The 16,257-nt window shown below is 41.9% G+C and overlaps 1 protein-coding gene across 1 annotated transcript in view; it reads right to left on the bottom strand.

The window, feature by feature from the left end:
* LOC126405442 (SRC kinase signaling inhibitor 1-like) overlaps positions 1 to 16,257 on the bottom strand; it is a 107,046-nt gene that overhangs the window by 15,092 nt on the left and 75,697 nt on the right. Inside the window, exons 7-18 of the mRNA XM_050069175.1 lie at positions 14,195 to 15,018; positions 13,600 to 13,701; positions 13,035 to 13,162; positions 10,271 to 10,291; positions 9,384 to 9,544; positions 6,210 to 6,385; positions 5,112 to 5,242; positions 4,628 to 4,775; positions 2,645 to 2,951; positions 2,246 to 2,507; positions 1,709 to 1,848; positions 1,413 to 1,565 (exon numbers count right to left, since the gene is read on the bottom strand). Coding sequence (XP_049925132.1) covers positions 1,413 to 1,565; positions 1,709 to 1,848; positions 2,246 to 2,507; positions 2,645 to 2,951; positions 4,628 to 4,775; positions 5,112 to 5,242; positions 6,210 to 6,385; positions 9,384 to 9,544; positions 10,271 to 10,291; positions 13,035 to 13,162; positions 13,600 to 13,701; positions 14,195 to 15,018 — 2,553 coding nt within the window. The remainder of the gene's footprint in view (positions 1 to 1,412; positions 1,566 to 1,708; positions 1,849 to 2,245; positions 2,508 to 2,644; positions 2,952 to 4,627; positions 4,776 to 5,111; positions 5,243 to 6,209; positions 6,386 to 9,383; positions 9,545 to 10,270; positions 10,292 to 13,034; positions 13,163 to 13,599; positions 13,702 to 14,194; positions 15,019 to 16,257) is intronic.

The following is a 16,257-nucleotide window of genomic DNA, read 5'->3' on the forward strand; positions in this document are numbered from 1 at the left end:
ACGGGCTCTCAGACACCACAACATCAACTGTAAAGCTATTGCAGAAAACACACACACAGATTGTCCCTTGTGTGGTTGTGAGGGACTGATGCATTCATATTATGTTGTACAAAAGAACTCAATGTGCATATAGTTTTGTGTCCAAAGTATACTCATGTGCCAACGATGCTTCTAAATAACACTGTCTCTTATTTTGTGTCACGTTAAACCTGCATTAATCAATATTCTCAATTTCACATTAAATCAAATGAAGAGTGTATTGAGTCTCAAAGCTGTGATCAACACAGGTAGCTATATTTCCAGCAAAAAAAAAAAAAAAAAAAAGCAAACAAACAAACAGAAAAGAAACTGTGCACTACCAGCCCTGACTGACAACAAATGACAAAATAGCTCATGAAGACCCGGATATCAATGCAACTTTAACTTTAAGTTGTGTGTGTGTTCGAATGATCACCCTATCAAACAATTACATTCAGCTTATGGAGTTTATACATGGTTTCTCAGTCTCTCCACACCAGTTTAAGCTGCATAATGCAATAACAACACTGCAAAAATTAATTAGAGACAGGCTTTTGTGGAAATAAGACTTTGTGTTGGTGAATTCTGCACATTTTTGGTTGGGATTCTATAAACGCAGAATGCACACACATTAATAATTTGTGAGCAATAGTATCTGCTGCAGGGAGACTTTGTATTCACTCAGCTTGAAGAGATAGGAGGAGTGGATGTGGCTGGAGGCTGAGCAGTAGCTGGTGGTTTCTGTGTGTGTTGGGGTGAAAAGGAAAAGAAGGTTTAAGAGGGCAGCAATCCACAACACTCAGGGTCAGCCAGTGTTACCTCGGTGCCTGGGGGCTCAGAGGACCACAGGTCCAGTCTGCAGGGGGGCACACTTTTCCTGCTGCGGGGGCTAACAGGCAGGGAAAGGGTAAGGGGAAGAGCGAGCCTGAGCGGGACTCTCTCAAACAGCTGGGGAAGGAAAAACGAGGTTCAAAAGCTGTCATAAGCTGTAGGCTAAAAACACAATGGCCACTGAATAATGGAAAATCAGTTTTTGTTGGGTCTGTGTTGTATCAGATTTTAGGCAGGCCATCTCAAACACAGTCCAAGCAGCCATCAGGGTCCATCTGTCTGGTTGTGATCTGTGAGCCCTGGGTGATGATGTGTGTGACTGAGCAGTATGTGATCTTTGGGCTCTTCCAGTGCCAGGGGGCAGGGGGACATATGGCACCTGCTGCTTGAACATGTGGTAATGATGGTGAGCATGTCTGCTTGTGAGAATATGTGCACGCAAAAGCCAGTAGCAGATTGTGGACGTAACATAAATAATAAAAAGAGCGCAGTTTTCCAAGTCATTGAACATCAGCCTATTGAGGATATAATCAACATAATGCACAACCCATGTTTTAGTTTACCTCCAACTCAGCAGCCATTTTCTCCTCCTCTCCTTCCTCCTTGTCCCCGGAGGCAAGTGTGGGGGGTGTAGACGCAGGACGGGGGTTTTCAGACACGGCCCTCCTCAGTTTTACATGAGGCTTCTGGCCTTCAGTCTCTTCAGATTCGGACTTCTACAAACATAAATACAAAAAAGGAATTTTATGTATCTGAAGCCAGTGTCCATCTTATTGTCAAATCCAAGAATATTCCTTGTCTTAATTGCACAATGATGCAGTGTAAATAAAACTATGCTCCTGAATTTTCTTTGTTGTACCTTTATACTTTTTCCAGGAATGAGGGGCTCTCCGCTGCGGCTTGTTATGCCTGGAGAAGATGGGAAACTGCGTCTTGGTGGTGGAGGAGGAGGAGACTTGGAGGGTTTCTCTGTGCGATACCGTGGTACTGTCAGCTCATCTGGAAAAGGATGTAATTCAGGCATCTTGAGAAATGACTCATACAGTGACTGTGGTGATTTTAGAACATACAGTGAGGCATTTGTAGGCATTGTATTATGTGTGGTGTGTAAAACCTGCTTCACTCAATAGTGAATGCTATCTCAAATGATTTATTGTATTTATAATACTAAGAAACTCTTAATATTCATGCTGTGTCTCCCGTTTTGATGATTTTCATATTTTATTCCAGTTTAGGGAACACATGTTCTTGCAGAAATCTGATGACCTGCAGGGCTTGTAAAACTGTTTAAAAGCTACTTGGATTAAATTTAAAATGCACAGTGGTTACCCTGAACACAAGGCTGTGTTTCTTAGCTCTTAAAAAGCTGACAACTTAAAGAAGCAAAGTTTCTCACCAGAGCCACGCCTGGACCCTCCCTCTTTCCCAGAGAGCTTGTGCTGTGGCTTGCTGATGCGGTGCTCTGGGGTTCCTGCTCCACTCTGTGGGTTCTGGGAGGATGGTGTGTTGGAGGAGGGCTTGATCTGCTTGGCAGCAAAGTCCAAGTCTGGAATAGCTTTCATTAGTTCAGCCTGGGTCTCCTCCAGTAACCGGTTGATGTCTTGGGCACTGTACTGGGTCAGACTGGCCCGCTTTTCTTCCCAGTCCCGCTCTGCTGCCTGTGGAGAGGAGAAACTGATCTAAGCACGCAGCCAATGTGGTGCTGTAGTACTGGTGTAACTATGTTGTGACATGATTGGTAATGACAGAGTTAGCAGTGAAAGCACAGAAGAAGAAAGTGAAAAATAATTCCTACCAGTCGGACCTCCACAGACAAAGCTTTGTCAGCTAAAGCACGGCGTTCCAGCTCCTCCAGGGCTTTGCCCTTGTGGGGAACAGGAGGATGATTGTCCTTGTGGGGGCCGGACATGTTCCCGTGGCCACGGCTGAGGCTGGAATGGGGACTCCAGTTGGACAGGCTGTTGCCTACCCCAAGGTCATTGATGGTGAGTGGCGGGCTGGTTGAGATGTCAAAGTCTGAAAACTTTCGCAAATCATCGTTGTGCTTTGATGAAGGACTAGAGAAATCCTCCTGCTTCTTCCACACCCCCTCATTCGCTTGTCTGGGAAGACATGGAAGATGGATTCATTAATCAACTCTTTGAATTGTAACAGACAAAAACATGAATAATCCATGACTCAAAGTGAAAACAATTGTTGCTGAATGCCAAAAACATCAAGAAAGCTCCAAACACTGTGAAGGACACAGACCTCTGCCAACACTGAATGATTCTTTTACCCAAAAAGATGAGAGAAAAAAAATCTAATTTGATAAGCTCTTATGATCAGTGAGGTTAATTAAACCAGAAAGTGGGTGCTTTTTGGACACACGGCTGATTTGAAGATAGATGACAAAATGCTGAAGGGCACATTTTAGAAGTCCAAGTCCATGCTCATCATAAAATTAAAACATATTTATTCATATGGCTGAAAAGAACCTTCATTAGGGTGTTACCCATAAAGCTAAGCGATCACATTAATACTAGCTGCTTGAATGCACCCTTCAGGACACCTTTTTTTTCTACATAAATTATGATTTTAAATCATCTCTCTGCCTCTACTAGTTTTAAGAGCTTTGGCTTAAAACAATAAATGTTTAATGAGGGAAATCTCTGATCTGATTCAACAACAATATCTAATCAATTTTCCTTGGTCCAAGGCCTGTCTGTCCACCACATTTTATGAAAATCCATAATGTTCTGCTGACACACAGACAAAGAGTGGTGAGAACATAATCTCTTTGGCAGAGGTACAAATGGAAAAGCTTTCCTCAAATTGATTCACTATGTGTCACCGTGTAAGAATTTATTGCACAAATGCTTTTCCATCAGTATTTATCATAGACTGTATAAAAATGAACGTAGCCACTGTGACGTCACCCATTGGTTTATGGACTACCATTCTGAAGATTCAAGTGTGGCATTTTGACCATTACCATCTTGGATTTTTTAAATCAAAAGTGACCATATTATGGCAAGAGGGTGGAGCTAATCCTAACGCTAGCTGCCAATCTGGTAAGGTCAGTGTATTTATGGATAACTGTGATAATGCTGATGCTAATTTTCACAAGTGAACTGAAGCCAACTGAACACTGACTTTTTTAGATGACCAAAATGTTACAATTAACTTCCATGAACCAAACATACACAGTAATAGTGACAGCTATGGCTGTGCCTATACTCTATGAATCTGGGGTTACGGCATATGTTACCTTCCCAATGTTGTCCCTGTAGTACTTGACTTGTCAAAGAAAGGCACCTACCTGTCACTCATAGCAGCCACACCTTTAATTATGCATAACTTCAAGTCTTAGTAACATTCAACAGGTGAGTTATATAGTAATTCACACCCCATACAGTTGCCATGAAAGGTGAAATTAGCTATAGAGACCAAAACTGTTTTTGTTTTTGTACCAGGCTGTAAACATATTTATTTCTGCTGCAAAGCTGGGCATTTTAACATGGGGGTCTATGAGGACTGACTCCCTTCTGGAGCCAGCCTCAAATGGTCAGCTGAGGATCCACAGTGTTAGGCACTCCCGTGTTGGCTTCATTTTTCAGCCCCGAAGGTTGCTGCTTGATATTTATAGAATAACTTTAAACTTTTCCATCTCCAAGTCAATGTGAGGACAGTTACTGATAATTTTATTAGTTCAGCACAAACTGGCTCTCTTTAGCTGGCATATAAAGCACAAAGGTAGTGATAAACTCTCTTGCTCTCAGTTAGTGCAGTTTCATACTTGCGCATGGTGGCGAGGGTGTCAGTTATAGTCTTGCAGCGTTTTAACAGGGCATCAAGCCTGTGTGGCTCTTCTTTCAGGAATTTGACGGCCTCCACCTCCACCCTGAGCACCACCCGCATCTTACTCTGCAGGCCTGGAAACTGATCTGCAAGAGACAGAAGATGAATAACAGAGAGCCAACCATATTCCCCCAAACAAATCAGTTCTACTTGTCAAAGATGTTGAAAGCCTTTTGTGGCAATCAAAAAAGAAAAAGAAAAAAACAAAACATTTTGAACTACTGTAAACGGTTAGGGAGCTTATTGAAACAATGAGCATTCTGAGACTGATTAAATGTTTGACAGACTGGCTGTGGGTGACTAAAGGATAATCAGTGCCTTGGTGAGTAATTAGTGCATTATAAACTGTCTGCCTGAGTAAAAGACTGTGTTTTCTGTTTTGTGGCTGTGCACAGAATGTGAAATGCGCCAGTGAGACTCACTTTTCAGTTCTGTGAGTGTTTCTCCCAGCTTTCTCAGAACAGTGGCCTTCTCCTCCAGCTCCTGCACTGTCACCAGCTTGTGGTTGACAGACGACTCCTTCTGGATCTCTTCCACTGACTTCTCCAGGTCGCTGAGATGGAACAGACAGAAGGCTGAACACCAGGGATTCCTTTGCTTCCCTTAATACTGAATATTTATCTCAGAATTATGCTATTTGAGTGACGGTAAAACTTCTGCCAATAAACTGTCTCTCAATCAACTGGCAGCAAAATCAATGGCTCTGGACAGCTGAACTGGAGGAGTGCGGATGGGTATTCAAAAGTTTCATGCAATTACTGAGGTAAGACGGAAAATCTGCACAAATGTGATCTTGTACTGCTCTAATACTGAGTGTCTGAACTGGCCAGATTAATGTCATATAAATCTGCCTTAAGTTATGTAATGAATGAAAGTTCCATGTATAATTAACCAAAATAAATTGGCCATTAGCCAGCCTGAATAACTGACATTGATTAGCAGAGATCATCTAACAGTTCAGCCAATTAGTCTGCAATCAAAATGCTGCTCAGAGCAAGATTCAGGAACTCTTTTGACGCTCAGAGTGAGATCTAGGACTTATTACCGCAGAACATTTCCACATATAAGACAGAAGCAAGTTATCTGATTATTAAATCTCAAGGTAGCTCTCTGCTCTGGTTTTGCAGTCACTTCAATTAGTTGTTGGACCGTCTCATACCTCAGATCTTAATAAGCATCTTGCTCTACGCCGAGCTTAATTACAGTTACAATTTCATCCTATCACTGCGTCACCCTGTGAGTCATCTAATTATAAAACAGATATGAACTTTGTCATGTTTGAAGCAATTAAGAAAGACACGATAATACTCATCTTAAGCAAGATAACTGTCAACTTATATATTCATTACGCTAACTCATATTGGTGCTGTAGTAGAATTACAAGTGAATAAATTTCACTTTTGATAACTAATGTTTGGATCATTATTGATTGACGAGTTGGGGATTTCAACAACCCTGTACTGTTCTACAATCACTGTCTGACATTATTGCTTAATATTACTAAGACTTATGTCACTGACTGGAGCTGCTGGATGATGAGCTCCTCCTCGTTGAGGTACTTAAGTCTCTCCTCCTCCACCAGGAGGCGCTGTCTCTGCAGAGGATCCTCCTGCTTCCTCAGGGCATCGGCCACACGCACGTTCAGCTCCGCTTCTGTCCGCTTCAACAGAGTTCGCACTGAATCCTGGTTTTCCATCTGCACACACACAATCACACAATGATACAGATAACATATATTGCTCTTACTTCAGTAGGGCTTGCTGCACACTCTGCAGCTATTTGGAAATTAACTGTATCAATGTTAGCCTCGCTGGCCTCATGAGAATAGCTTGTTGAAGATGTGAAATCTGCTATTGCTGCCATCACAACAGAACAACGGGACAACAAGGCGGAGAACTGTAGCTGCCTGAGGCTTTTCAAAACAGACCTCAGTGATATACTGCAAGTACACATTCTGATTTGCCCTGTCCTTGAGAGGGCAGGCTGTGGCCTCTTGTTTGACTGCACAACCTTCTCTGCCTTGTCATGCCAGAAGAACATTTTGCTCTATCCTTGACTGCTTATATGTTTTTCAGCCTTAAAAGCACTGGCAGATGCAGCAAGTAGGTCCCTCTGTGGTGTGTGTGTGTGTGTGTGTGTGTGTGTGTGTGTGTGTGTGTGTGTGTGTATGTGTATGTGTGTGTGTGTGTGCGTGTTAGCACATGCATATAATGTTCCTCCTTACACAGAAAGTCGGGATGCCCTAAGGAGAACGAAGGCTGTCCATGACAGGCACTGAGCGTGAACTCAGCTCCCTCTCAGAGTTATGAATGGAATATTCTACAGGACTACTGCATGTAATACAACTCCCTGAAATGAAAACACCTGGTAAGCAAGAAAAATTAATAATTGATCAGCCTTATGTTCCAGGAAGTGAAGCAAGACAATATCACTAACATTTTAAAATACCAAGTTTTCCCCATTACACCACCCATAATGATGCTGCAGCGCAGCAAGCCAAACACAGGGAATATGATAATACATTTCTAAAAAATATTAATATATACAGAAAAATACATTTTTCGATTATTTTTTATCTTGCAGCACTGGGTTTCCTCTCTCCCAGTTGCCTGCTTCCCTGCATGCTCCCTCTGTATAATTAATGAGCCACATGTAAAATTTAAGCTGCTGGCCATCACCACTGGCAACAACATGGGTCCAGGTGCAGAGGTCACACTTGGGCATACATACAGGTAAACAGCAAAACTGCCCTCTCTGGGTACAGCATAGCCTCAATGTTTGGCTCTTTGTCTTGCTACTTAGCCAGTTCAAGAAGCCGTTGTGACTGTTGTGAGGGAACAAATAAAGGCACTGCATGCCAATCATCTGTCACTCCCATTACTCCTTCTTTTCTCTTTCTCCTGCAAGAGACGTGAACCTTCGTCTCTGCCAGTGAAAGCATTTATCTCATCATCTCTTCCTGCAGTAACCATAGCATCACCGGCATCAGAGATAAATGGAATAAATGAGGTCCTAATCTCCACATTTCAGTTAACCCTTCTTTGTGGCATTTCATCTGGCTCTGCATCCATCACTTTCTATCTCTGTAGAATACCATACCATGTGAACTGAGCTTTTATCTTCCACTCATTCTGTTTCATTATTAATCCTCAAAAGGTACAATGCCCTCAATGTGTCATGCAGTACAGCTATGTGAACTTGCAGGTGTTATTTACTGTAGGTATGGTATTGAAGTGAAGATCAAATAAACATCAAAGCCACTGCTCCTGCAAACATGTGTATGTTAAAATACTGTATACTACACATTCTACATCACTGAAATTTTAATTAATGACTGCATGTGGAAAATATTTTAAATACTGGAGGCTAATTTAGCCATTTCCTACCACTTTGGGTCAACCTGTAGACCTCTACACCTAAAGCAAACCACTCATATAGTGTGGACCTTGATTCTGCATGACTTGTCAACAGTGAGACAGGAAGGACCCTGCAATGAATTGCTCTTATCAAAATGATGCTAACTGATTCACTGAAAATGATCACAACCTATTGACAAAGAAAAGCCAGTTGATGATATAGAGTTATATTAAAAGAGGTGTAAAACATTGAACAGCAAGGAAAAAAAGAGGAATTATATTTATCTATATGGCTAGGTACTAGAGCTGCAACGATTAGTCAATGAATCAATTTGGTGATCAACAGAAAATTAATCTGAAACTATTTTGATAATTTAATAATAATTTTAGTCATTTTTGAACAAAAAAGAGCCAAATGTTTGCTGGTTTAATGCTTCTTAAATGTGAAAATCTGATGCTTTTCTTTGTCATACAAGATAATAAACTGAACAGCTTTGAGGCTTTTGGTCGGATAAAACATACCATTTCAAGACGTCACCTTGGGCTCAGCAACATTATACAGAGCATGTTTCACTATTTTCTGACATTTTATTGACAAAACTATTTATCAAGAAAACTAAAATGACCACCTCGAGGTCAGTCAATTTGCAGTAACAGTTTACATCCATATCTGTCCAGACTCACATGTAGCGGTGACAGTTGACGATGCTTTAAATATGGATGTTGCTGCCCAAAAGCTACAAATTCTAAATCGTGGATGTTTCAGTATCTGACCAAATGTCTCCCCTTCTTTTCCTGAGATAGGACATTGAGTAGTGGCCAGAAAAGTGTTTTTGCTGAATATTATGATGTCACAGTGAAGTTGACCTTTGACTTTTTGGATATAAAATGTCATCACTTAATCATTTTATTCTATTAGACATTTGTGAGAAATTTTGTCATTTTTAATTTTTGACTTATGGCTGAAAACATGTTTCGTGAGGTCACAGTGATCTTTGACCACTAAAATCTAATCACTTCATCATTAAGTCTAAGTGGACATTCATGCCAAATTTGAGGAAATTCCCTCAAGGCAATCTTGAGATATCGCATTCATGAGAATGGAACGTAGCTACATATGTATGGACAGACAGACAACCCGAAAACAGTATGCCCAGCCATGGCTGATGCCAGCACAGAGGCATAATAATAATAGATTAAATGATAATGAAAATAATGGTTAGTTGCAGCCCTACGAGATACCACTGTTAGAAAATAACGTTTTCTTGTAATTTTGTGAGAACGGGCTCTTTAAGAAACATTACAAAAACTGATTTTCTTGATGGATATATAACATACCTGCATCCTGCGTAGCTGGCCGAGCTGTTTGCGCAGGTCGGTGGCGTTTTGCTGCAGGCCGTGCAGGTGGAGCTGCATCTGCAAGCGGCCCACGCTGTTCACCTGGGTTGTGTTGGAAGGTGGTGGCGGCATCAGAGCTAGAGGTGCCGACGGTGTATGAGCTGCCAATCACAGAGCAGGACATGGGGGGGTCACCAGCAGGTCGTTGGGAAACAAATTGGTTAGTTTGCTGGGCCGTGCTCCGGTGAGATTTGACACACAGTGCAAACAGTAACACACACACAGAATAAAGTCTCAAAGAAATGTATATATATAGAAAATCTGGGCACACACTGGAACAAATACAGTGTGTGAATGCAAAAAAAGCGCCATAGTCACAAAACTCTAATAGCCCACTGGGAGAGACGTGAGCTCATGCTATTAGTAACCCATATAGAAGTGCAATTAGGCTATTCAGTAGTGACACACAAGGGGATAACCATGCTCTTATCTCAACACAGGGCTTTGTGAGTATGGCCATTGACTCCCCAGCTATTTCACCCACACATATGCCTCGAGAACACACACACACACGCACACACACACACACACACACACACACACACACACGCTTATACACTCATACACTTTTGCAAAGGAGAGCCTAGTTTGTGACAAAACAACCCTCTGAAATTCCCAAAGGAAAAAACCAAGCATTAATTCAAAAAGTAGTGACAGGAAGAGGGGGGGGAGGGTCCGCTCTCTGGGAAACCAACCAGGAGGAAAACGTGAGGATAGACACCGCCAGCTACCCAACAACACCACACACCCATACAGAGAGCAGAGAGCCATGAGAGACGTCTGATAGGAGAAATAAAAAGGATGATAGAGTAGGAGATGGCAACTACCTTTCTGCTTCAGCCGTCCAGCTGGAATATAGAGAGAGTGAGCCAGTTACCGAGAAATTAATGAGAGGGTGATAGAGAGACAAAGAGGGAGAGGAAAGTCTTAAAAGTTCATATTTACAGAATGATGATTCTGGGGAGCATTTTTATTGACTAAACCAGTGAAAATGATAGTGATGGCTTAGTCTTTTGGCCATGTTTCAATCTGTGAGGAAGCCTCAAAGAATACTGTGTCCTTGCAGTGGCTCTGCGAAGGTCTGGACACTGAAAAAGGTTTGTTTATGCCAAAACTGCATTACAAAATTATCAACATGAGACAGAAAAGGGACAGAAAAAGGAATGAGATAAGTAAAGAAAAAAAATGGTAAAGATAAATGGTTTAATTCAGAAATGCTTCAGTATGTAGAGGCTACACCTGTTGGAAAATGATTCCTGTCAGTAATTGTAAAAATGTAAAGGTATACTATGCAGGATTTTGCATTGTTTAGACTCCCACAAAAGTTATCCCTCTGTCAATCATCATTTACGACCCACTAGAGGAATGTGGTGATGTATTTATCTGCGGAGACCATGCCCTTTGCCTATAATCACTTATTTTCCTCTTATTTTGCTGTGTTTAGGACATTCCTGGGCACGGCACAGCACGCAGGTGAGGTCAGGACTTTATGAAAAGGTAACAACCATGCGCCAGACCATAAGCCCATAAGCAGCACGCATGGAAGCTATGAAACTCATGGACACAGCACCAAAAAATTCATCTAGTACACAGATAGTAAAAAAGCGAAAAAATAAACCTTCCAAACACTCCAAAGCTGTCTGTCTTACCACCTCACCAAGAAGGCTATGTTGACAGTCTTATTTGTTTGTTTGTTTAACACCTTTCAACAGCTTCAAGCTGTTAGAAGGTATATATTTTGATTTTTGACAGAGCTTCACCAGCGTTCCCCCCCTGCTTTCTGTATTTGTGCTTAGTGAGACTAAAAACATCTCCTTACTGGACAAATTGATGAAATGAATATTTTTCTTACTTGACTGAATACTCAAGGGTCTTTTCCAGATACTTGTCTGATCCTTCTTTTTGTTTTTGCTGTGTTTAAATGTTGACTGAGTCATTTGGAATTTTGAACTTCTGTAGTTGGAGAACAAATGCAAAATCTCCACTGCATGGTATGGCTCGACTCAACTCGCTTTTGGTACCCGGTACTTTTCTCCATTCTGTTTTCACTATTGATATTTCCAAGCAAGTCAAGTCAAGTTGTGCCGTACCATGCAGTGGAAATGTGTCAAAGGATTATGGAGAAAAAAAAGAGATGAATGACATATTTTTTTAGGTTATATCGCGATACATGATATGTATCTCCATATTTTGAAATCTCCTCGTGTTTTAATCTCCTACTAAAACACCAAATTATTAAATTAACAGTTATAATAAAGCAGCTACTATCATAATAAAGTTTAATAAAGTACCGTTATAATAAAATTAAATAAAGTATTGTTGTCATTAAATTACTTGTTTTATTTTATAGCACCCGGCTCGTCTCAGGCCGCAGGTGTTGATGTTCTTGCTGCTAACTTGAAGCAGTTAGCAGAAAGTTGCTGCTGCACCTTTAAACTTGAGGATTTATTCAGTGTGAGCTGGTAACAACTCTCCAGTTGATATATTCATAATATCTGCAAGTAGCACTGATTCTCCATGGTCGAAAAATGTGGCTAAATACTCACTGTCTGGAGCCCTACAGGTACAAGGACACACACGTCATCTGCTATCACTACTGTTAATCCAATTAAATGAAACTGTTACTGTGGCGCTGTTAAACATGATGATTTATTCACTGTAAGCGAGGAAAACACAAGATACAAAGACACTGCTGCTCAGCTAAAAGTTATCTGGATGGGCAGAGGAGTGTGTGTGATGTATCATGTCTGTGAGTCTTTTTTGTGCGAGTCTGTGAGAGGGAGAGAACCACAGGAGAGAGCAAGAGAACTAAAACCCTGAAGCGAGTCTCATGCTGGTGACTTAAAAAAAAAACCAATGTGACGATTTATACTCGATGTTTTCGATGTAGTCATTTTATTCATCCCACATGTAACAAGCTGAGATACATCAAGTATATTCGATATATCACCCACCCCATGTTTCCTGTTTAGTTTGTTGAGGTGGTTTAAAGCTGTCAGTTTAACTCTAGTATGGACTAAACAACTGGACTGGACCAACCAAACAATGTTTTGACAGTACATTATTGTGATTTTAGCACAAAGTCACTAGAATTTGATTTCCCTACGTGCGTCGCAATGATGCAAGATGACAGACGCCAGAACTTTTAAATCAATAAGTTACCTGCCATTCTGTAAAACTACACGTTTACAGCTATGCTACAATAGTTAAAAGTCAGTGTGAACATAAACTTAACGAGAACTACAAGGCAACATGTAATATTTTTTCACCGGGTTTGGACAAAATGAACTAACCTACAAGTGTATAAGCACCCATAAAATAACCAACTCCACAATTCTTAAAGAAACCAACCAGGTGATAAAGACAGCAGCTTACTTTTCTGTCAAATTTAGATACATTAGTCATAAACCAGAGGGTCACCATCACCGCTTGTTTGTGTCTATTATCCTGTTTATATTCCAGCACATTGTTTTCAGGAATGAAACCATGAAATTACTTCTAAACAAATCAGCACAGCAGTTGTGTTAGTAACAAGTTAGGCTGATGAGAAACAGTTCGGTACAGGGGTCACAGTTAAGCTGCTGTACTCACTTCCGGTGGCGGAGCCATCGCTGTTGGTTTCAGTCTTCTCGCTGGAAGAGAAAGGTAATGGCCGTGAGAACTCCGTCCCTTGGTCCGGAGGGCAGCCCGCCATCATGCAGAGACGCAGCAGGCCACATCTGAGGATCAACGGCCACAGGGCAAGGCAATTACAGTGCTAACGCTAACAGCACCACTACTGGTCACTATCAGACAGACGACATTAACAAGGGATCTTCTTGTTAATGAGCTCTTACTGTGTTCATGAGGCTTAAGTGCCATGATAGCAACGTTCCATATAAATAAGGAACTAAAAATCTACTGAAAAGCTATCTTACACATCTTTCTGTAGGTATCAATGTATAAATCAATAGCACTGGGCCTTGTAGCTAATGTTTAGTGCTCTGTTGTTGTGCTGTGCTCACACAAAGTAATGTACCACTTCACTGCTATGGAGCTGATAATGGCATTGATAATAGCCTGCCACTGTTCCTGTCAATAATGCTGCCTATGTGTCTGACCTGAAGCTGTGTCTGTGAGTTTTAGAGGTTTAATGGGGTATAATGGAGAGTCTTACGTGCTGTCACTGTCTGGTGCTCTGGTCAGCACACTCTGGACCAGGCCGGTAAGGCTGGCGATCTGCTTCTCCATTGCCTCCATACGCTCCAGACGGTGATCCCTGCAAAAGTAAACGCAAAAGATCTATCACCAAATGCTGAACAAACTAAGGAATGGTCAGATGAACACTTGGATTGCATTAAAATCAAAATAATCGATATATATATTTTGCAGTAAAAATATGCAACACAGCGCTGTAGAGTAAGCAATAAAGCTTCAACAGTGCTTGCAAACTTGGCATTAAATATCTGCTTGTAATCTAGTAATTTCCAATCAAAGTTTAGGAGAAAAAAAAATATATAATAGTTCAAGCCATTTAAAATTCTACTGATCCTCCTAATTAGGACTGTGTGAGCGTGGTTTGAAACCAGTGAGAACAAAACAAAAAAACCCCACAAATACAGAAATCTTTCATGCAGAATAACTAGTATTTTTTTAAACCTTGTCAGATAAGGTTGTGTTTATGTAGGGCTTGCTCAGAAGCTGATCAAGAAAAAATATTTTCAGGACCTTCTCATACCTCAGTGAAATTCACAGCACAGTCTCTTACTGACCTGCTGCTGTCAGGGTCCTGTCCAGACAACGAAGAACCAAAGCCAGGCGTGGCCCTGCTGCCCTCCCCAGGCCCGGCTGTCAGACACAGAGGCTCTGAACTGGAGCTGGGCCTCGACTTTGGGCTCTCCACAAACACAGAGGAGGAGGCTGAGTCTTTGCGGAAGGTCTGCCTGACAGGTGAGGCTCTGCTGGGTGAGCTGGAATAAGAGTCCCTGTCCCTCAGCTGCATGTCAGGGATTTTCTGCGGGGATGAGGGCGGCATGCGAAAACCCATGCCCAGTGTGGCTGAGGAGTATGTATCAGAGTACAGCGAACCTCCTGGCTTGTAGAGGGAGTCCTCCAGGTCTCCTTGAAGAGCTGCGGCTGAGTAGGTGCTGAGGGAGCGCACAGAGCCACGGCGGTACAGGCCACTGGAAACGGGAAAGCTAAAGGGGTCTCCGATGGCAGCTAACGACTGGGTGGAGGCGATACTGAGGCGGCCCTCATGCATCAGGCTGTAGGGATCTGCATACAGTGACTCATTCTTCATTAGCGCCATATTTTTTGCAGAAACTTCTTCATCAGGCTTAACGTCGCGGCGCTCCAGGATGGCACTGGGCGAGGGAGACAGGCCTGCATTGGCACCGTGGCCAGCTGAGGGATGGTGGGGATGTCGTGGCTGTTCATGCTGGGAGTGGGACCCAGTGAAGGAGGGAGGACGGCCGCCGCTGTAGGAGAGGCGTGAGCGGGATGGAGAGCCAGAGGACCCCGAGGCTGTAGAGGAAGGGAGCGTGTTGAGGCGGCGAGTTGGGGAGGAGTCGCGAGAGGAGTACACCATCTCTCTCTGAAAATGAATAAGCAGGGATGAGGGTTACCATGGAGACCTTTGGATGAGAGCGCTGTGTTTTTCATGTGAGAGTTTGACATGAAGACGCCTGAGATGTGACTGACACCAGCTAGTCTGTCGCAGTCTGTGGACGCCAAGAGATGATTTTCTCAAAAGACGAATTATACATCCAATTATAGATCTTATTTTCTGAAAAATGTACTCGATTGATTTTTTTTTTTTTCAATTAGGTCAATGACAGAATAAAAGAAAAATAAATGGCCAACTTAAATCAAAAGTTTTCAGGGGGACGCACATCTCTATTTAAAACACTGTTGTCCTGTATTTCTTAAGTTATTGGCTTAGCATTAGATTAGTACAAGCGGTATTGAGTCCAATCTGAAATCCAAATATATATTCATTTTCTATTTAGTAGAGTGGTGTCAGGGTGCAAGAGACAAAGCTACTCATTCCTACTGAGTGACTGACAAGTGAATTTATCTATGTCAACGTCGCTTTTATTTCCCTCCACCTACCTTTCTTTGTAGTGCATCATAATGTAGTTACTGCTCTGATGCCTTTTCAATCCACCTCTGCCTCTGTTCTCCTCCTGTTGTGATTTTTCTCATTTTAAAAAGCCAAATACTCTGTTTTCCCTTGTCACATAACTTATTTTGCTGCTTAACTCATGCCTGTTTTCTTCTTTTCATTTGCTTCTCAGCATCCTAGCTAACCTTGTCATGCGGCACCGTGTAATACACAGAAAATACTGGAGCGTGACGAAGGAATTTGTGCTGCTGAGCTGTTATGCCAAGGGACAAATTCATATACACGCTGTATATTAACAGAGCCATATGAGGTGGTCTGGTTTGCACAAACTGTATGAAAACAACTTAAACAAGCAACAAAACAAATAAAGGCACAGCTTACACCTTAAGTTGCTCCACAAGACACACAATATGAACAGGAGCCAAAGTATGGCAAGATGCTTGTTAAGATGGAGCCTGCTTAGTCTCCAGCAGTTATAAAGAAGTGATGGACTGTGCATCTCACTTTGATGATTGTTGCTTTTGCCTGATAAAAGTGTTGCTAAAAACCATGCTTTTATTCCTTGGTGTCAAACTATGTATTAAAATGTAGATGTGCTTTAGCAGTTTGTGCTGGTCAGCTGCCTCTCCACCACTTTTTTTGTTTTTCTGGGTCTTGTATACACAGGCACAAACAAGCATGTAAGCATGCATAAACACAAAACATACT

This window comes from Epinephelus moara, chromosome 18 (assembly GCF_006386435.1).
Source record: "Epinephelus moara isolate mb chromosome 18, YSFRI_EMoa_1.0, whole genome shotgun sequence".
NCBI lineage: Eukaryota > Metazoa > Chordata > Actinopteri > Perciformes > Serranidae > Epinephelus > Epinephelus moara.